This window comes from Colletotrichum jinshuiense, chromosome 14, assembly GCF_051148585.1.
Source record: "Colletotrichum jinshuiense chromosome 14, complete sequence".
Classification (NCBI taxonomy): Eukaryota; Fungi; Ascomycota; class Sordariomycetes; order Glomerellales; family Glomerellaceae; genus Colletotrichum; species Colletotrichum jinshuiense.
Genome location: NC_139307.1, coordinates 75080 through 88333, shown reverse-complemented (window position 1 = coordinate 88333; position 13254 = coordinate 75080). Strand labels below are relative to the sequence as shown.

Below are 13254 nucleotides of genomic sequence, written 5' to 3'. Positions count from 1 at the left end.
TCCCGCGACATCGGAAATCGTAGAATGCATTCGAGAAAGCGAATGTGCCTGAAGCCGGCCGTCGCCCATGCTGAGCCGAAGCGGCGAGACGTCTGTTTGTGTCTGGGGATGGTCGGCCGCGAGACCGACGGGGCCTGCAGAAGAGAAGCTGAACCACCGTCGGCCACTTTGGGTGCGACTGGCGTGGAGTGGGATTGGAGTGGGATTGGTGCGCGTGTGCCGCCAACCCTTCTTCGCGCCGCCAAATGATGGCTTTTTTGTCTGTGAGAGACGTCGTTTGTTCCTGGCACGCCCACGGTGAGCGTGCAAAGCAAGGGTAGTAGTTGGTTACATAATTGGTAACTGGCGGAGGAGAGTGAGTGACTAACTTCAGCCTTCCTTGCCCTTCCTTGAGTTGGGGATTGGAATATATGAACAGCCTTTTTCTTTTCTTTTTTCTTTTTCTTTCTTTTTGCAAGACTAGACAGCCCAGGAAGGAGGCTGACTGGCTGTCAAGAAACGGGGATTCCCAAAGTCATGCGTGCTGGACGACGAGAAGGATATAATGCTTAATTAAGTGGGTAATCAATCAATCGCGTCCTGGTGCGCGTCGCGCCACCGCCGCGACATCGCGCGTGTCCAAGCGTCTACCAGGCCAGTTTTGGTGATCCGCACCACCACCAGTCGGCTGAGGGATGGTGAACGCCCAAAATCAGCGTGTTGAATGTCACTTACCACAGACGGTTGGCTCGCGTGCCAAATCAAGGGCGCAATGCCCACTCGGAAATGTGAACCTGGCGGACACCACCAGAACATGGGTTTCATGCATGGCAAGACGGCACACCATCAACCCTGATGGCGATGGCCATGGCGATAGATAGGCATTGCATTATGCACATCGCGATTTTGATGCACTTTCCACATCAGTCAGCCTCCACTTCCCACTTCACCGTCAACCGCAGCCGACCGAGGTCAATGATGCCACTCCCAGCATGTTAGGAGGAGGAGGAGGAGGAGGAGGAGGAGGAGCACTACATCGCAGCTGGCTGTTGCGATCGTACATATGTGACTGGATGTACCTTGGGCAGCATGATGCCGAGAATGGCTGCCAATGGCTGACGATGGGCTGTTGCGAATGCCCTCCAATGACGCTGGTGACCAAGCACGGTAGAGAGGTTGAGCATGGAGTGGGGGCTTTGATCAAAGATGAGACGGAAAGTGGAAAGCTCAAGTTGTGGAGGCGGGGCTGACTGACGTAAGAACGGGTAGAAGTGGCCGGTAACGGATGAAAGCATCCTTTACACATCCTTTACACATCCTTTACACATCCTTTACAGCATCCTTTACAGCGCTCTCTGGTTTCAATATGGCATTTTAACAACCCCCCACCCACCCCCACCCCCACCCCCACCCCCACCTTCCTCCTTCTGCCTCTCTCCTCCACCCAACTCTAATGCCGCCGGCTTGGAAGCAGACGCCTCAACCCCCCCACCCCCTCCATGTCAAGCTCTCACACCCTGACTTCATGCCATGCCATTCCACTGGAATCGCTGTAATGCCGAAGGCAAACTGGCTCTGTGACTACCTGTTAATCGATTGCGCCAAGGACAGGCCGGTCCTCTAGTACAGAAATATAAAGGAGAAGGAAGGTGTAAATGACTACGAAGTCAGAGGAATATTATGAGCATCTTTGCATGCAAGCAAGCTGTAAGAAGCAACTATGCTCGAGATGCGCCCAAGCCGGGTCGAGTATGGCATCCTCTTCTGCCCGCCGTAGCAGCTTCTTTGTCTCTGTCTGGGAAGTCGCAGTCGCAGGGCAGGTGGACAGGTATCAAAACAGCCGCTGCGCTGTTCCTTCCACCTTCTCAAAGCGACCGTCCATTTTATTTCCTCTGCTAAATTCCCTCCTCCCCTCCACGATGTCACACGCCACAGCCTTGAATGGGAAGAGAACGAAGAACTAACACATCGCATCATCGCTCCCACGTCGTCTTCCACCTGAATCACAGACACACATCCGTTCAGACCTGCATCCATGCCCACGAGCCCGCCCGCCGTTACCCCCGCCTCGTCGCGATCCTCGGGCCTGTCGGTCCTAGATCCTCCCCCCGTGCCTCGAAAACCACGGCAAAATGGCCTGTCTTCCTCTGTCAACTCCAACCCGGCCTCTCACAGTCTGACTGACCCAAGCCCGCTTGTCCAAGCAAGTGGTAAAAGAAGCCGCGTACCCACCGTACCAAAGCCCACAGAACAACAATCTGTCTCGTTTGTAAGTCGTTGCAACTCTCAATCATCCCGATCGATAATGCCGCCCAGAGCGCAGTATCAGCCCCATCTCCCGCGGGGGTCGACCATCTGCATCGGAACGCTGACTGGACCTGCATGAAGCTAACGATGGTGTGCCAGGTTCAGGACTACATGCACAATCTCGTCGAACAGCCTGCTGCCAAACCCGCAATCCGGAACTTCACCGACGAAGCCATTCACGGATATCCCGAAGCGCACCAAGACGATATACGCCTGGGAATTGCGCGCCAGCTACCCAAGGTGAAGCTCGCCCGTGATACCGCCGTTGCAGAGTTGTCCGCCGATCAGCGAGCCGTCCTCCGAGCTGAGTCTACGCGCTACATCAAGTCCAAGAGCGACAGCAAGCGCAAAGAAGAGAAGAAGGAGCTCCTGGACGAGGCCTGGGGCGGCCGACGCGCTTGGTATCCCGCCGAGTACTTCCAGAACGACTCTCCCGGAGTCAACATTATCTCGGCCTACTATACCCTCACGAATACCGCCCGCCAACACGATATCCCCCTCCAGTCATTGTATGAGCCTGGCGGCTTTCTCCACACCTTGGCCCACACCCAGGATCCGCCTTCCTTGCCCTACAGGACGCTAGCACCGGCCATCAAGGAGTTTGTCAACAGCATGCCCGCGTCCGCTGCAGCTGCAGCCAAGAAGCCCGAGAACCATCAGGCTGGCCAACACCAAGGACATCAGGAACAACCGGAGCACCTGGAACAAGAAGAGCAAAACGAGAACATACAACAGGCGAGAGACCAGGGAGGCGATCGGGATCCGGCAGGAGGGGATTTGGGGTCCTTATCCATGAATGACAGCATGGCGGAAAACAGTACGGCGGTGCGAGACGAAGTAGAGCATGAGGATAGCGGCAGGCACACCCCCGAGACGAGCCGGCATGCGCCTTTCAGCAACCTCCTACTAACAGACGACTCCCTGCTTGCCTTTAACACCGATGGCGATTCCCAGGATAGATATGACGATCTGGGCGACGAGAACTTGAGCCCATCATGTCCTGTCTCCGACGGTCTCATGTTTGCAGACACACCTGGTGCCCAGCTGGAGTCATCACCCGTCATCTCGAAAGAAGTCTCCTCTACAAACCCCCAATCCGAGGCGAGTCGCAGCGTCGATGGCCCAGTCTCGCCCCCGGCCATCAGACTTGTGGGCAACCCAGAAGCCTATAATACGGCGGAAAAACAACTTCTTTCGACGGACGAGTGCTTGAGGGGAGATACTATCTATACAGCTATGCGCGCTGTCGGCCCAGACAAAGGAACACTTACCCGCCGCAAGACCAGGGTCCTAGATCCCCTTGCCATCCAAGTGGGACAAATTGTACCGCACAAGTGTATTCCCAAGATCGCCGATCTTTCTCATGTTTACATTCCTCTCCACCATATAGGGAATCCAGGACATTGGACCCTGGTTCATGTCCGCCTCTTAGCACCAGTTGACGGGCCTGTCGCAGAGGTATGCCACTATGACTCTCTCTCCAACAGTAGTCGATCTATTCGGGTCTGCACTGTTTTCAAGCGGCTGATTGAAAACTCTTTGCCGGGGCATCGCTACATATTCTCCGAAAAGGCATGTCTTACTGATCGAGGCAATCTATTACATACTAATGCTAACATATACACTATTACAGGATTCACCGCAACAGAAGGACGACTACAATTGTGGTATTTTCGTTATTATGAATTACGAAAACCTCATCTTACGTAATTGCATACTCCAGGATATCAACCCCTTGGCCGAACGAAAGCGTCTCCTTAGTATGCTGACATCTAGTATACCGCTCTATCTACCAACAGCCACTCTCTCAAAAGTACCGTCAGAAAGTGAGTCCCGGCATGTACACTTCGAGATCTTAGAGAGGATTTCAGAGGAACCCGAGAGCGTCCTGGAAGATCATGGTGTTTTGGGTAGCCCCCCTGAACCTGAACTAAAAAGGGAGCGAGACAAAGAAGAGACTGAAGTCAACACCCCTAAGGAGGAAATCATGCTACCGCCAGCCAAGCGCCAGCGATTACAGGAACTGCTAGAAAGACTGGCAGATATACAACACCAGACATTAGAGCCTGGTCAGGTGGAGCTGGTTGCGTTAAAGCTTAAACGCGCCAAGCAACGATTGCAGGAAGTCCAGGCAGATGTCGTGGTGAAGCGTGAACAGCTCGAGAAGGCAGTCATTAAGGTCAGACACTAGGAGGATCAACACCGGACAGCCGAGTATTTTGAGGAGATGCAGCGAGCTACAGACAAGAGACTACAGGGAGCTGAAAACACGGAACTACAGTTGACTCTGTGGAAAACCCTGGGAGAAGCCCGTCTTAAACTAGTGGAGTGTGGATGGGATGGCAAGTCGGCGGCCGACACGAAGAATAGGCTCAACGCGTCACAGAGATCCCACCAGCAGGTGGAACAGGAAATTGCAGATAGGGAACAGGAGATCGCCACTGTATCCGCTATGGTAGACAGGATGAAGGAGTTTAGGAGACAGCAGGACAAGCTCCAAAAGCTCCGAGAGGGATTGGACTTTCTTGACAAGGAAAATCACATCCTTAGCATTGAGGAGTTGGGCGAATTTGAGCAACTTTAGATTTTCGCTGCTGCAAGGAGAGTTGGTTTTCCTTGGGAAACACCAGCTAGTACCTATACTTCATGAATAAAGATGACTGGCTGACATTGTTTGGAGTGTACCTCTCGTCTAGACTTGTCGTGTTCGTGTCCCGTCTCGCGGACCGTGGCCCTTCACCACGACCGCCACGTCCGGCTTATCCAGAGGGATAGGCTACGGGATGCCACCCCGAACCTCAAGTCGAGGCCCAAGTCGAGGCCCACCTAATAAATCTTTAGGCTCGAGGCTGCGCCGACCCATTGTCTGCTTGAGGAGAACAGCTCGTGTGGTTTCCATGGAGAACGGTCTCGGTACGAAGGCGGCTGGCTATTTGTGTTGGTTGTGGCGTTACGTCCGGACCTTGAGACGGAAAGGCACGAGTCGCCGGGGGCGGGGTCGGAACCCATACCCGTGCAGGTTCAGAGTGAAGGGCAACGGCGTGCCATGTGACGCTCCGAGCTGGTATGGAGGTGGCAAGCCTTCAAGATAGGTGACGTGCTATTCGCTAGATCAACAATACCCTCCGATGCCGAAGAGTAAGGTGAGAAGTGAGATTGAGACCTTGACAGACACTTGATTATCTTGCAGGTTCACGGGGAGGGAAGGGGGGTTTGGTGTCTGGTGCTGGTGGACTTTTATGTACCCGGGAGGCATTGTAGCCATGAACTTATGCATGGTCCCTGGCGGTGGGAGCGGATATGGTTCATGGAGTGAGCTTGGTAAGCCGGGCGAATGAGTGGGTGAGTGAGTGAGTGGGATTAGGTCTCCTCTCGAGGCCATGCCTACAGCCCCCGCCATCCTGATGCCGTGGACTCCCAAACCGACCGCACCTCGGCATTGATCCCTCTCTGTGACCGCACCCAACACCTTCTCCCAGAACGATGCTCCGTTGCAGTTCCATTCCACTGCTCAGCGCCAGGCTGGGGAAAAGTCAAATCCACAGCGCACCAAACCAAGTGTATCGCATTTCATCTGCCAATCAAATGCTAGTGCGAGTCCGAATTAGGCAACAAATTTGCTCGTCTCATGGGCGTCCAACTCCGGTTTGAAACCACATCCACACAACTCGTCGCAGGGATGGGCGAGAATACGGCAATGACGCAGAATGACCGTTGGGGCGGTGGATGGTGGGCGGCTGCCGGCAAAACAAAGCGAAGCGAACCGAAAGTTACAAGCCACCTCGGCTCACCACCCATGGGCGCGACGACAAGCTCTTCCCCAGCCTCACGTACACGGTATCGCTGTATCCTCTCTTCTGTACACTCACTCGCACGAGATCGCTGACCCTGAAGCCTACCGCAGTCCATGCCCCAAGTCACCGGGGACGGTCTCAAGAACCGCGGGCTCTAGGCTTTCCGCAGCCGTCAGCTCCTCCGACTCCACGACTACCTCACCAACATCCTATCACAAAGATAACAAAGACAAAAAGGACGAGATGGCGAGGACCAAGACGACGGCGACGACATCACGCGCGACCTCGCGAACCTCATCGAACCGTGCGGGCGTCTCGCCAAGGCCCGGGCCCTTGCATCCGACACCCCCGAGCCCCCCCCGCGAGATATCCCTTCCCCGCCTCGTGGGACGCGAAGAGTCACCGCTATATCAGGTCATGGCTCTCTGGCAAGTTCGACAAGTGGAAGCTGCCGAGGCAGAATGGGCGCAGAAACAGCACGGATGCAAGACCAAGCAACCGTGCGAGTGGTGTCTAACGACCAAGGCCGAGGAGACAACCACGTCAGCGATTGTCTTGTTGCTTCTGTGACAAACCTGGGCATCTCTCCGAGTCCAAGGGGCTCGAAAGTCACACCAAAATCAGCAGAAACTCCCAAGACGGCGCCCGAAACAACGAGCATGTCCCAACCACCATCGAAAAAGCAGTCGGGGCATTCAAAGCAGTCTAAGGACGGTGGCGGAAGCGGCAACGGCGCCAGCGACGACGCTGTTGCTGTTGCCATCCAAGGGTTCCCCGACGAGTTCTACAACTAAGCCTACACGGGGTCGAGGCTCACGCGGGCACTACGTGAGATGGACGCGGCAAGGGTAGTAGAACAGACGGCGTATTTGACCCTGCGCCGAGTGGAACTGGAGCTGGAATTGGGGCAGGCACAGCAGCAGCAGCACGCACCGATGGTTATGGCAACAGTGACGGCGGTGAAGGACTCGGGTCGCCGGAAGGAGGACCTGAGAAAGGGCGCTGGTCATGTCGTTGTGTTGGTGGAGCGGTGGTCGCGGGCGAAACTGGAAGTTATCGAGGCCAAGGACGTCTATAATGAATGAACCACGCGGCATCATTGGGATATGGCAAGGTGCAAATGGATCGACATAGGAGCGTAAAGATGTTCAGAAAGAAGTAGGACAATAGAAGTGCAGGCAGAAAGAATCCTTCACGCATCTAACCGCCTGAATTTCCACCTCCATCATGGTACAGATAGCCGTCGTGGCCCGAATTAGATCCAGGGCCGAGTGTGGTCCCCTCACCGCCGTGGAGAAGAGTAAACGCATTGCCTATCGAGGCGAAGGCGAAGGTGGCCGGCACGTACCAAAAGATCCATTACTCTTGTCCGTCACGGCAACAGCCGGTGGTGTCTTCGTCAGTGCAAGTCACCCATGGCGTTTCCTGCCACGTCAACTGGGGCTGGGACCGGGACCGACTCTCTGCCAACAAAGTAACCAGCGCGACCACCAGTGCCGAGCCCAATGGTGTTCATCCGTGGTCTGAGGGTGGGGGTGTCGCTGCGGACAGCCGCTCACTGTAAAAGACGCCGAAGCAGCCAGCCTGTGCTGGACGGCCCTAATGCCAAGCCGCGTTTTCGTTGCCGAGTTTTCCATGTCATAGAGAAGGCCGCACATGTTCGTGATCCTACCGAGGGCGCGGGCAGCACAGACAGAGAGCAAGGGCGTGTTGAGTTTGATGGCGTCGTCGGCCCAGTCGCGGTCCAGATCCGGCCGGAAGAGACGCCATCTATTCACGCCAGCCGGGGGGCTGCGTCGACATTGGGCGTGATGTTGTAGTCGGCGGCGAGAGTGACGAGCCGCTCGGCATCTTCCTTGGTGGTGCAGATACAAGGTATCAAGGCGTCGATATAGCCACCCTCAGCGCGGACGGTGCGTGGTAGGTGGCCCTCGTTTGCGCCAGTGTAGAGGAAGTCTGCAATGGCGCTGAGTATGAAAATGCTCGTCGAGTTGGCAAACGGTGATGTGGTTTCTGTGGCAGCAATAACGGCAGTGATTGGGTGTCCAAAAGAAGGCGCCTTCTTGGCAGCAGCTTGGTCATGCTCGATGCTCAGAACAGAGACGGGGAGACGGAGCCAAACGACGGTACCGACGCGCCATCAATCGCCAAAGCTGATGGCAGCGGCCTACCAGGCACGGTGTAGTTCCACAAGGGCATTGTAAGCACAGTAGTAAGTATGCCCAACGTTGAGAAGGTACCCAGAAGTAGGTGCAAGCTGGACGAGGAGTTCGCAAAAATCGGCGACGGTACGTTGCGGGGAAACAAGAGAAGGGGTGCCGTTGGCCGACGAGGCAGGCTGGTGTTGGAGACGGCGGTGGAGATTGATGATGTCGGTGATGTTCTGCTATAGGTAGAGGTCCGGTGTGTATTGAATGCGGTAAGGAGGGGGGGACAAGAAAGGGATGGAAGAAAGAGCTGGCGAAGAACAAGGGCGTAGAGGATTAGGAGAAGCAAGAAGCTGGCGGCAACAAGACCGTTCTTGCATTGGAAGCGGCGGCGGCGGACAGACAAGTGCACAACGGTGTTGCTGTCGACGGCAGCAAAGGGTTCGTGAGGAATGGAGGTGTAGTTAATGGGGGCTGTCGAGGAGAAGGAGACGAGGCCATTGCGGGGGAAGACAAGACACAACGGCGACGAATGCGGCCTGAAGGCGACGTCAGAGTAGAGGGAAAGGAGTTGGGTCGGAAGGCGAGTTGGCGTTGTTATCACGAGTTTCGTTGTTGGTGTTGCAGGAGACGGTGGCCGGGTTGAAGCTGACGGTAAAGGTGAGGCGGTTGTAGTCCTATGAAATTTGAGGAGATCTCCGAGCAAAAGGGTGCCAAGTTGTATGAGACTCCGATGCTGAAGCCGAAGTCGTGGAGGACCATGTACCTGACCATGACCAGCAGCACGTACTGGCGCACGTTCGTCGAGAGGTACAAGGCCGGGATTGCCAACACAGTGATGAGTGGGCTTGGAATTGTAAGCTCTTACGGCGTCATGAGGTTGTCCACCATGTTGGGTAGGATCGTGACCACGACCAACAACATGTTCTTAATCAAGTCCACGAATGCACCCATGCTCCCGATCGTGCCTGTGCCCCCGTATACGAACAAGGTCGTTTGCTCTTCCGCCATGACAAAGGCTGACCAAGATCATGTGCCAGAAGGGTATCGACCTGTTGAAGCACGGCAAGGACATGTCCAAGGTCGCAGCCATAGAGACGTTGATGATGGCCAATGGACACTGCTACGCGATGTCGATGACCGACGAGCGCGTGGGTCCCGTGATGTGTAGGATCTCGGATGCCATAGCAAGAGGCGAGATGGGCACGAGCTTGGCCAATATCGTGAGTCTGGACGGGCACATGGAAGTACTCGCGCGCTCCATCCTGGTCGTGGCCATCATGGAGGTCGTCGACTCGGTTCAGCTCAGCGACTCTGAGCCAGCAGCTGCGGGTTTCCTGATCGCATTCTTGGCGACGAATGTGTACTCGGTCATATCGATGTATCCGGTCGAGCTCATGTACGCACTCAAGGTCGACTGGTATACGTCGGCCACGTGCTCGGACATTCGTTGGATCAAGAATGAGAACGTGACGAGAGACCCGCATAAGTACCCAGATATAGCCATGTCAATGTGCATCAACTTGACACTGGGGTCGATAGCAATCGGGAACATGGGCATGACGCTGAACGAGGTCCCGACCAATGTCTCGAACGCAACCGTGGTCTCCGGCATGTACGACTCCGTGGCCGACTATTCGTACTAGGGCTAGTAAATGGACGTGTACCAGATCACGATGAAAACCACGAGGTGTGTCAGCACGGATTGCACGGACACATAAACAACGTCTACACCAACTACATGAACTAGATCCCGCTCCCACCAAGTACAGCAACGCGAACATGTGCAATCCGACGGTCAACATCTGCAAGGGGTGCGTGAGGGGGATGAGGAAGATAGCCCAGTGCAAGTTCTACGATGCGCACATCAACAAGCCCGAGAACTCGAACATGGGTATGACTCCCTACGCATTTGATTCGGTGGAGGAGGACGGCGCCAAGAATGTGGATGCATACAAGATCAACGTTGCGATCATGTACTGCCCCAGGTGAAAGTTCAGAGATCTGCCCAACTCGATCGACCAGACCGTCATCAAGTCCATCGAGGAGAGGACCGCCGACCTCGCAGGCACATTCAAGCTCTTCGTCGAGGGTAGCGAGAAGACCGCAGGTCAGTCTCCGTCTACCCCTACTCAATCTGCCCACACTGGAAAGACCTTGGCTACGCCCTAAGCAGCCGTGCCTCGGGCAGCGATCTCACTCCGTCGTCCATTATCATGGGAGGCTTCGCGGACAAGAGTGACTCTGCCGCTCCTGTATGCCCATCCCCTGGTTCGGTGCCACCCTCGTACACAGTGGCAGAGAACCTTCGCCCGTACATGAGATTGGTCTCAGGGTATGTGGAGGAGGAGGGGGCTCCACTCCTCGACTGGACAGAGAAGTTCAATGACGCAGTGAATGGGAAGCCCGTCGGAGAAGAGATAGTGAGTATAACCAAAGCCCATGTTCTTCGCGACATGGTGGGCACTGATCCACAATGTGCAGCAAGAGGTTTAGGATATAACTCTCAGACTGTTGATCCTATCAGCAAGCTGAAAATTGCGCCTAGTCCTATGATTAAGTAAACGATGAGTCTATCTGGTGGAGAGCTTATACTGGCCTGGTGCTGTTAGTAAGTACCATTGTCACATACTTTTTCTTTCCGTTGTGCTTTAGATTAAAAACTCCTTGTACTAACAGACTGAAGGGCGGGCCTGGAGTTTGTTTTTTTATAGCTTGCATTTACTATGCGTGACCTTTACTGACTATTGCTAGCCCCTGGGAATTGCGTTCCAGAGTAGAGTGAGCTGCCCGTCTCGCCCAACATATCTCGGCTTGAAGCTTATGTCCTTGAATCTAATACGTAATACAAGACAATATCCTAGATACTGACACAGATGGTATACTCTGGCCACAGGCTCTCGCAGTTGGAACCCAGAGCCGGGCTCCAGAGCAGCAATGTGGCGAAGTCCGGGACACCGTACAGCTGCTGGATGTCCCAGCAACCCTGACCGTGCTGGACTAGGTGCCAGGCCTTGCAAGTCGCGATCGTGCCTGGCTGCGTCGGCCCGGGTGGCGCCACCGGCCCGGAAGACGTGAGTCTCTTGAAACAGCAGGCGTAGTCGGGCCAGAGACCCGAGCAGTCACCGTTGAGCGCCGGGTTCCAGGAATACAGGTCATCGAGCGAGATGCCGTGGTCGTTGGGGATGGCCCAGCAGCCACTCCCACCGACGACGACGACGACGACGACGACGTAGTAGGTACGGCAAACCGTGACGATTCCCGGCTGCGTCGAACCAGGAAGAGTGACCGGGCCTGGACCACCGAATGCGTTGGTGTGCAAACGGCGCGCTCGTCGGCGTCCGCGCCTATCCACGGGTTTCAGTTGACGAGATCAACGTGATGTTCCTGCTCTAGACGGGACCATCGCAGAGGTAGTTGCCAATGTTGTAGCCTTTGATGGTTGTGAAGCATAAGCGCGTCTCTACGGTGCCGGGCTCCGCGCTCTTCACTTGGATGCAGTCAGCCAAAGAGGGAGCTTCTTCTTCTTCTTCTTCTTCTTCTTCTGGAGTTGTGTCAGCAGTCAGTGAGTCGTCTGGGGGATGGTTGGACTATCAAAAAGAGTCTCCCCGATGGTGCTGTGGTCTGTGCAGTACCGGAGGCCCGGCTGCAGGTTGCAAGGGTCCAAGCCCTCGAGGCTGGGTTTCCATAAAAGAAAGTCCTCGAGGTCGAAGTTATTCGAAGCGACGATGAAGTCACACGAGTTGACCAAGTAAATAAGAGAAGGCACGTCGGGCTGCTGGAATTGATCCTTCTGGAGGCGAACCTCGATGTATTGAGCAAAGTCGAGACAGGCGTCGGCCTCATCCTACGAGCCGGCGACCAAAGGGTGGGTGGACGACGATAGGCGTCTTGCTGGGCGCGACAGCCTCGAGAGGCGGCCGCGTGGTGGTGTTATAGGCCGAGGGTCAGGGTGTAGAGGGCTGGGTGGAGTAGGGGTAGCCGGGGTAGGTGTTGATGTCGTCAACCTGCTTGACGCAGTATGTGATCTCGAGCCATAGGTTATTACAGGCCGGGTCGTTGACGGACGGGCTGAGGAAGAAGAGGTAATCGACCTCGATGGCGTTGACGGGGAAGAGCTGACAGTAATCGCCGGTCTTGACCTCGTACCAGCCGGCGCACTGCTCGTGCGACTCGGTCTTTGCATTGGCCGCGCGGTGGATGGCCGTCGACGGGGGCTGGATCGCGGCGGCGGCCGCCGTGGTGACGATGGCGACTTCCTCGAGGCTTCGGTAGGGAGGGTTGATGCAGAGCAGATGGGGTACCATGTTGTCGATATTGGTGCAGAGAGGGTTGATGTTGAGATTCCAGGTTAGGAGGTACTGGGCCTCGAGGCCGGGAATGACAGCGAGGATGTTGACACAGGAGTCGTCCTGCTGGACACAGTACTGCATATATGGTTCTGGCAGGTAGAGCTTCTTGTCGGTGGCCAGGTTTGTGCAGCCGGGACCGAACTGACCGGCCCGGATGACGGCGTGGGTGGAGACGCCCCGAGCGGTGGCGATGGAATCGCACATATCGACGGACTGGACAACACAGAGGCGACTCGCAAGGCCGCCATCTCGGTAGCGGCCGGGAGAGGCGACATGGTGGAGACGGCGTACGGCGCGGGTGTAGTGAAGTCATAGCCGGCGGCGCCGCAGCTCGTCGTGCGGGGCTCCAGACGGGCCATGTCGACGGCGTTAGCGGCCACGAAGGCCAGACTGCCCTGGACCATCGTGTTGAGCGCCTCGTAGCAGCTCTCGCTGAGGTCCGGGTAGACTTTGTAGGACAGCGTCGTGTCAGCGAACTACTGGGCGTCCACCGGTCTGACGTTGTAAAGAGCGACGAGCCCTAAAGATAAGGGCAATAAGGGCCCATGATCAAACAAGGGGGAGTTGAAGAGCGGCAAGCTTCATATCTGAAACCATAAGAATGGGTGACTGAAAAAGAGTAGGAACGCATAGTTGGTTAGTGACATTAGTTGGGGTTCAAAGCGAGTATACAAA

General features: G+C 55.7%; 5 protein-coding genes across 5 annotated transcripts; 3 read left to right on the top strand and 2 right to left on the bottom strand.

Moving 5' to 3' along the window:
- Window positions 1-2361: 2361 nt before the first annotated feature.
- On the top strand, window positions 2362-4870 carry EsH8_XIV_000011 (uncharacterized protein; the record flags this gene model as incomplete). The annotated part of the gene is made up of 4 exons (XM_083273872.1): window positions 2362-3744; window positions 3920-4046; window positions 4110-4465; window positions 4568-4870. 4 exons carry the CDS (start codon window positions 2362-2364, stop codon window positions 4868-4870), a joined length of 2169 nt encoding a protein of 722 aa, XP_083120537.1.
- Window positions 4871-7854: 2984 nt separating this feature from the next.
- EsH8_XIV_000010 (uncharacterized protein) lies at window positions 7855-8279 on the bottom strand (the record flags this gene model as incomplete). The annotated part of the gene is made up of 2 exons (XM_083273871.1): window positions 7855-8153; window positions 8252-8279. The coding sequence occupies 2 exons, from the start codon at window positions 8277-8279 to the stop codon at window positions 7855-7857; spliced, it is 327 nt and encodes a 108-aa protein (XP_083120536.1).
- A 627-nt stretch (window positions 8280-8906) lies between these two features.
- EsH8_XIV_000009 (uncharacterized protein) lies at window positions 8907-9873 on the top strand (the record flags this gene model as incomplete). Its single annotated transcript, XM_083273870.1, has 2 exons — window positions 8907-9037; window positions 9246-9873. 2 exons carry the CDS (start codon window positions 8907-8909, stop codon window positions 9871-9873), a joined length of 759 nt encoding a protein of 252 aa, XP_083120535.1.
- A 136-nt stretch (window positions 9874-10009) lies between these two features.
- EsH8_XIV_000008 (uncharacterized protein) lies at window positions 10010-10787 on the top strand (the record flags this gene model as incomplete). The annotated part of the gene is made up of 4 exons (XM_083273869.1): window positions 10010-10192; window positions 10253-10337; window positions 10562-10650; window positions 10776-10787. The coding sequence occupies 4 exons, from the start codon at window positions 10010-10012 to the stop codon at window positions 10785-10787; spliced, it is 369 nt and encodes a 122-aa protein (XP_083120534.1).
- Window positions 10788-11087: 300 nt separating this feature from the next.
- Window positions 11088-12983, bottom strand: EsH8_XIV_000007 (LysM peptidoglycan-binding domain-containing protein; the record flags this gene model as incomplete). Its single annotated transcript, XM_083273868.1, has 4 exons — window positions 11088-11574; window positions 11863-12074; window positions 12244-12639; window positions 12726-12983. 4 exons carry the CDS (start codon window positions 12981-12983, stop codon window positions 11088-11090), a joined length of 1353 nt encoding a protein of 450 aa, XP_083120533.1.
- Between the last annotated feature and the right edge of the window lie 271 nt (window positions 12984-13254).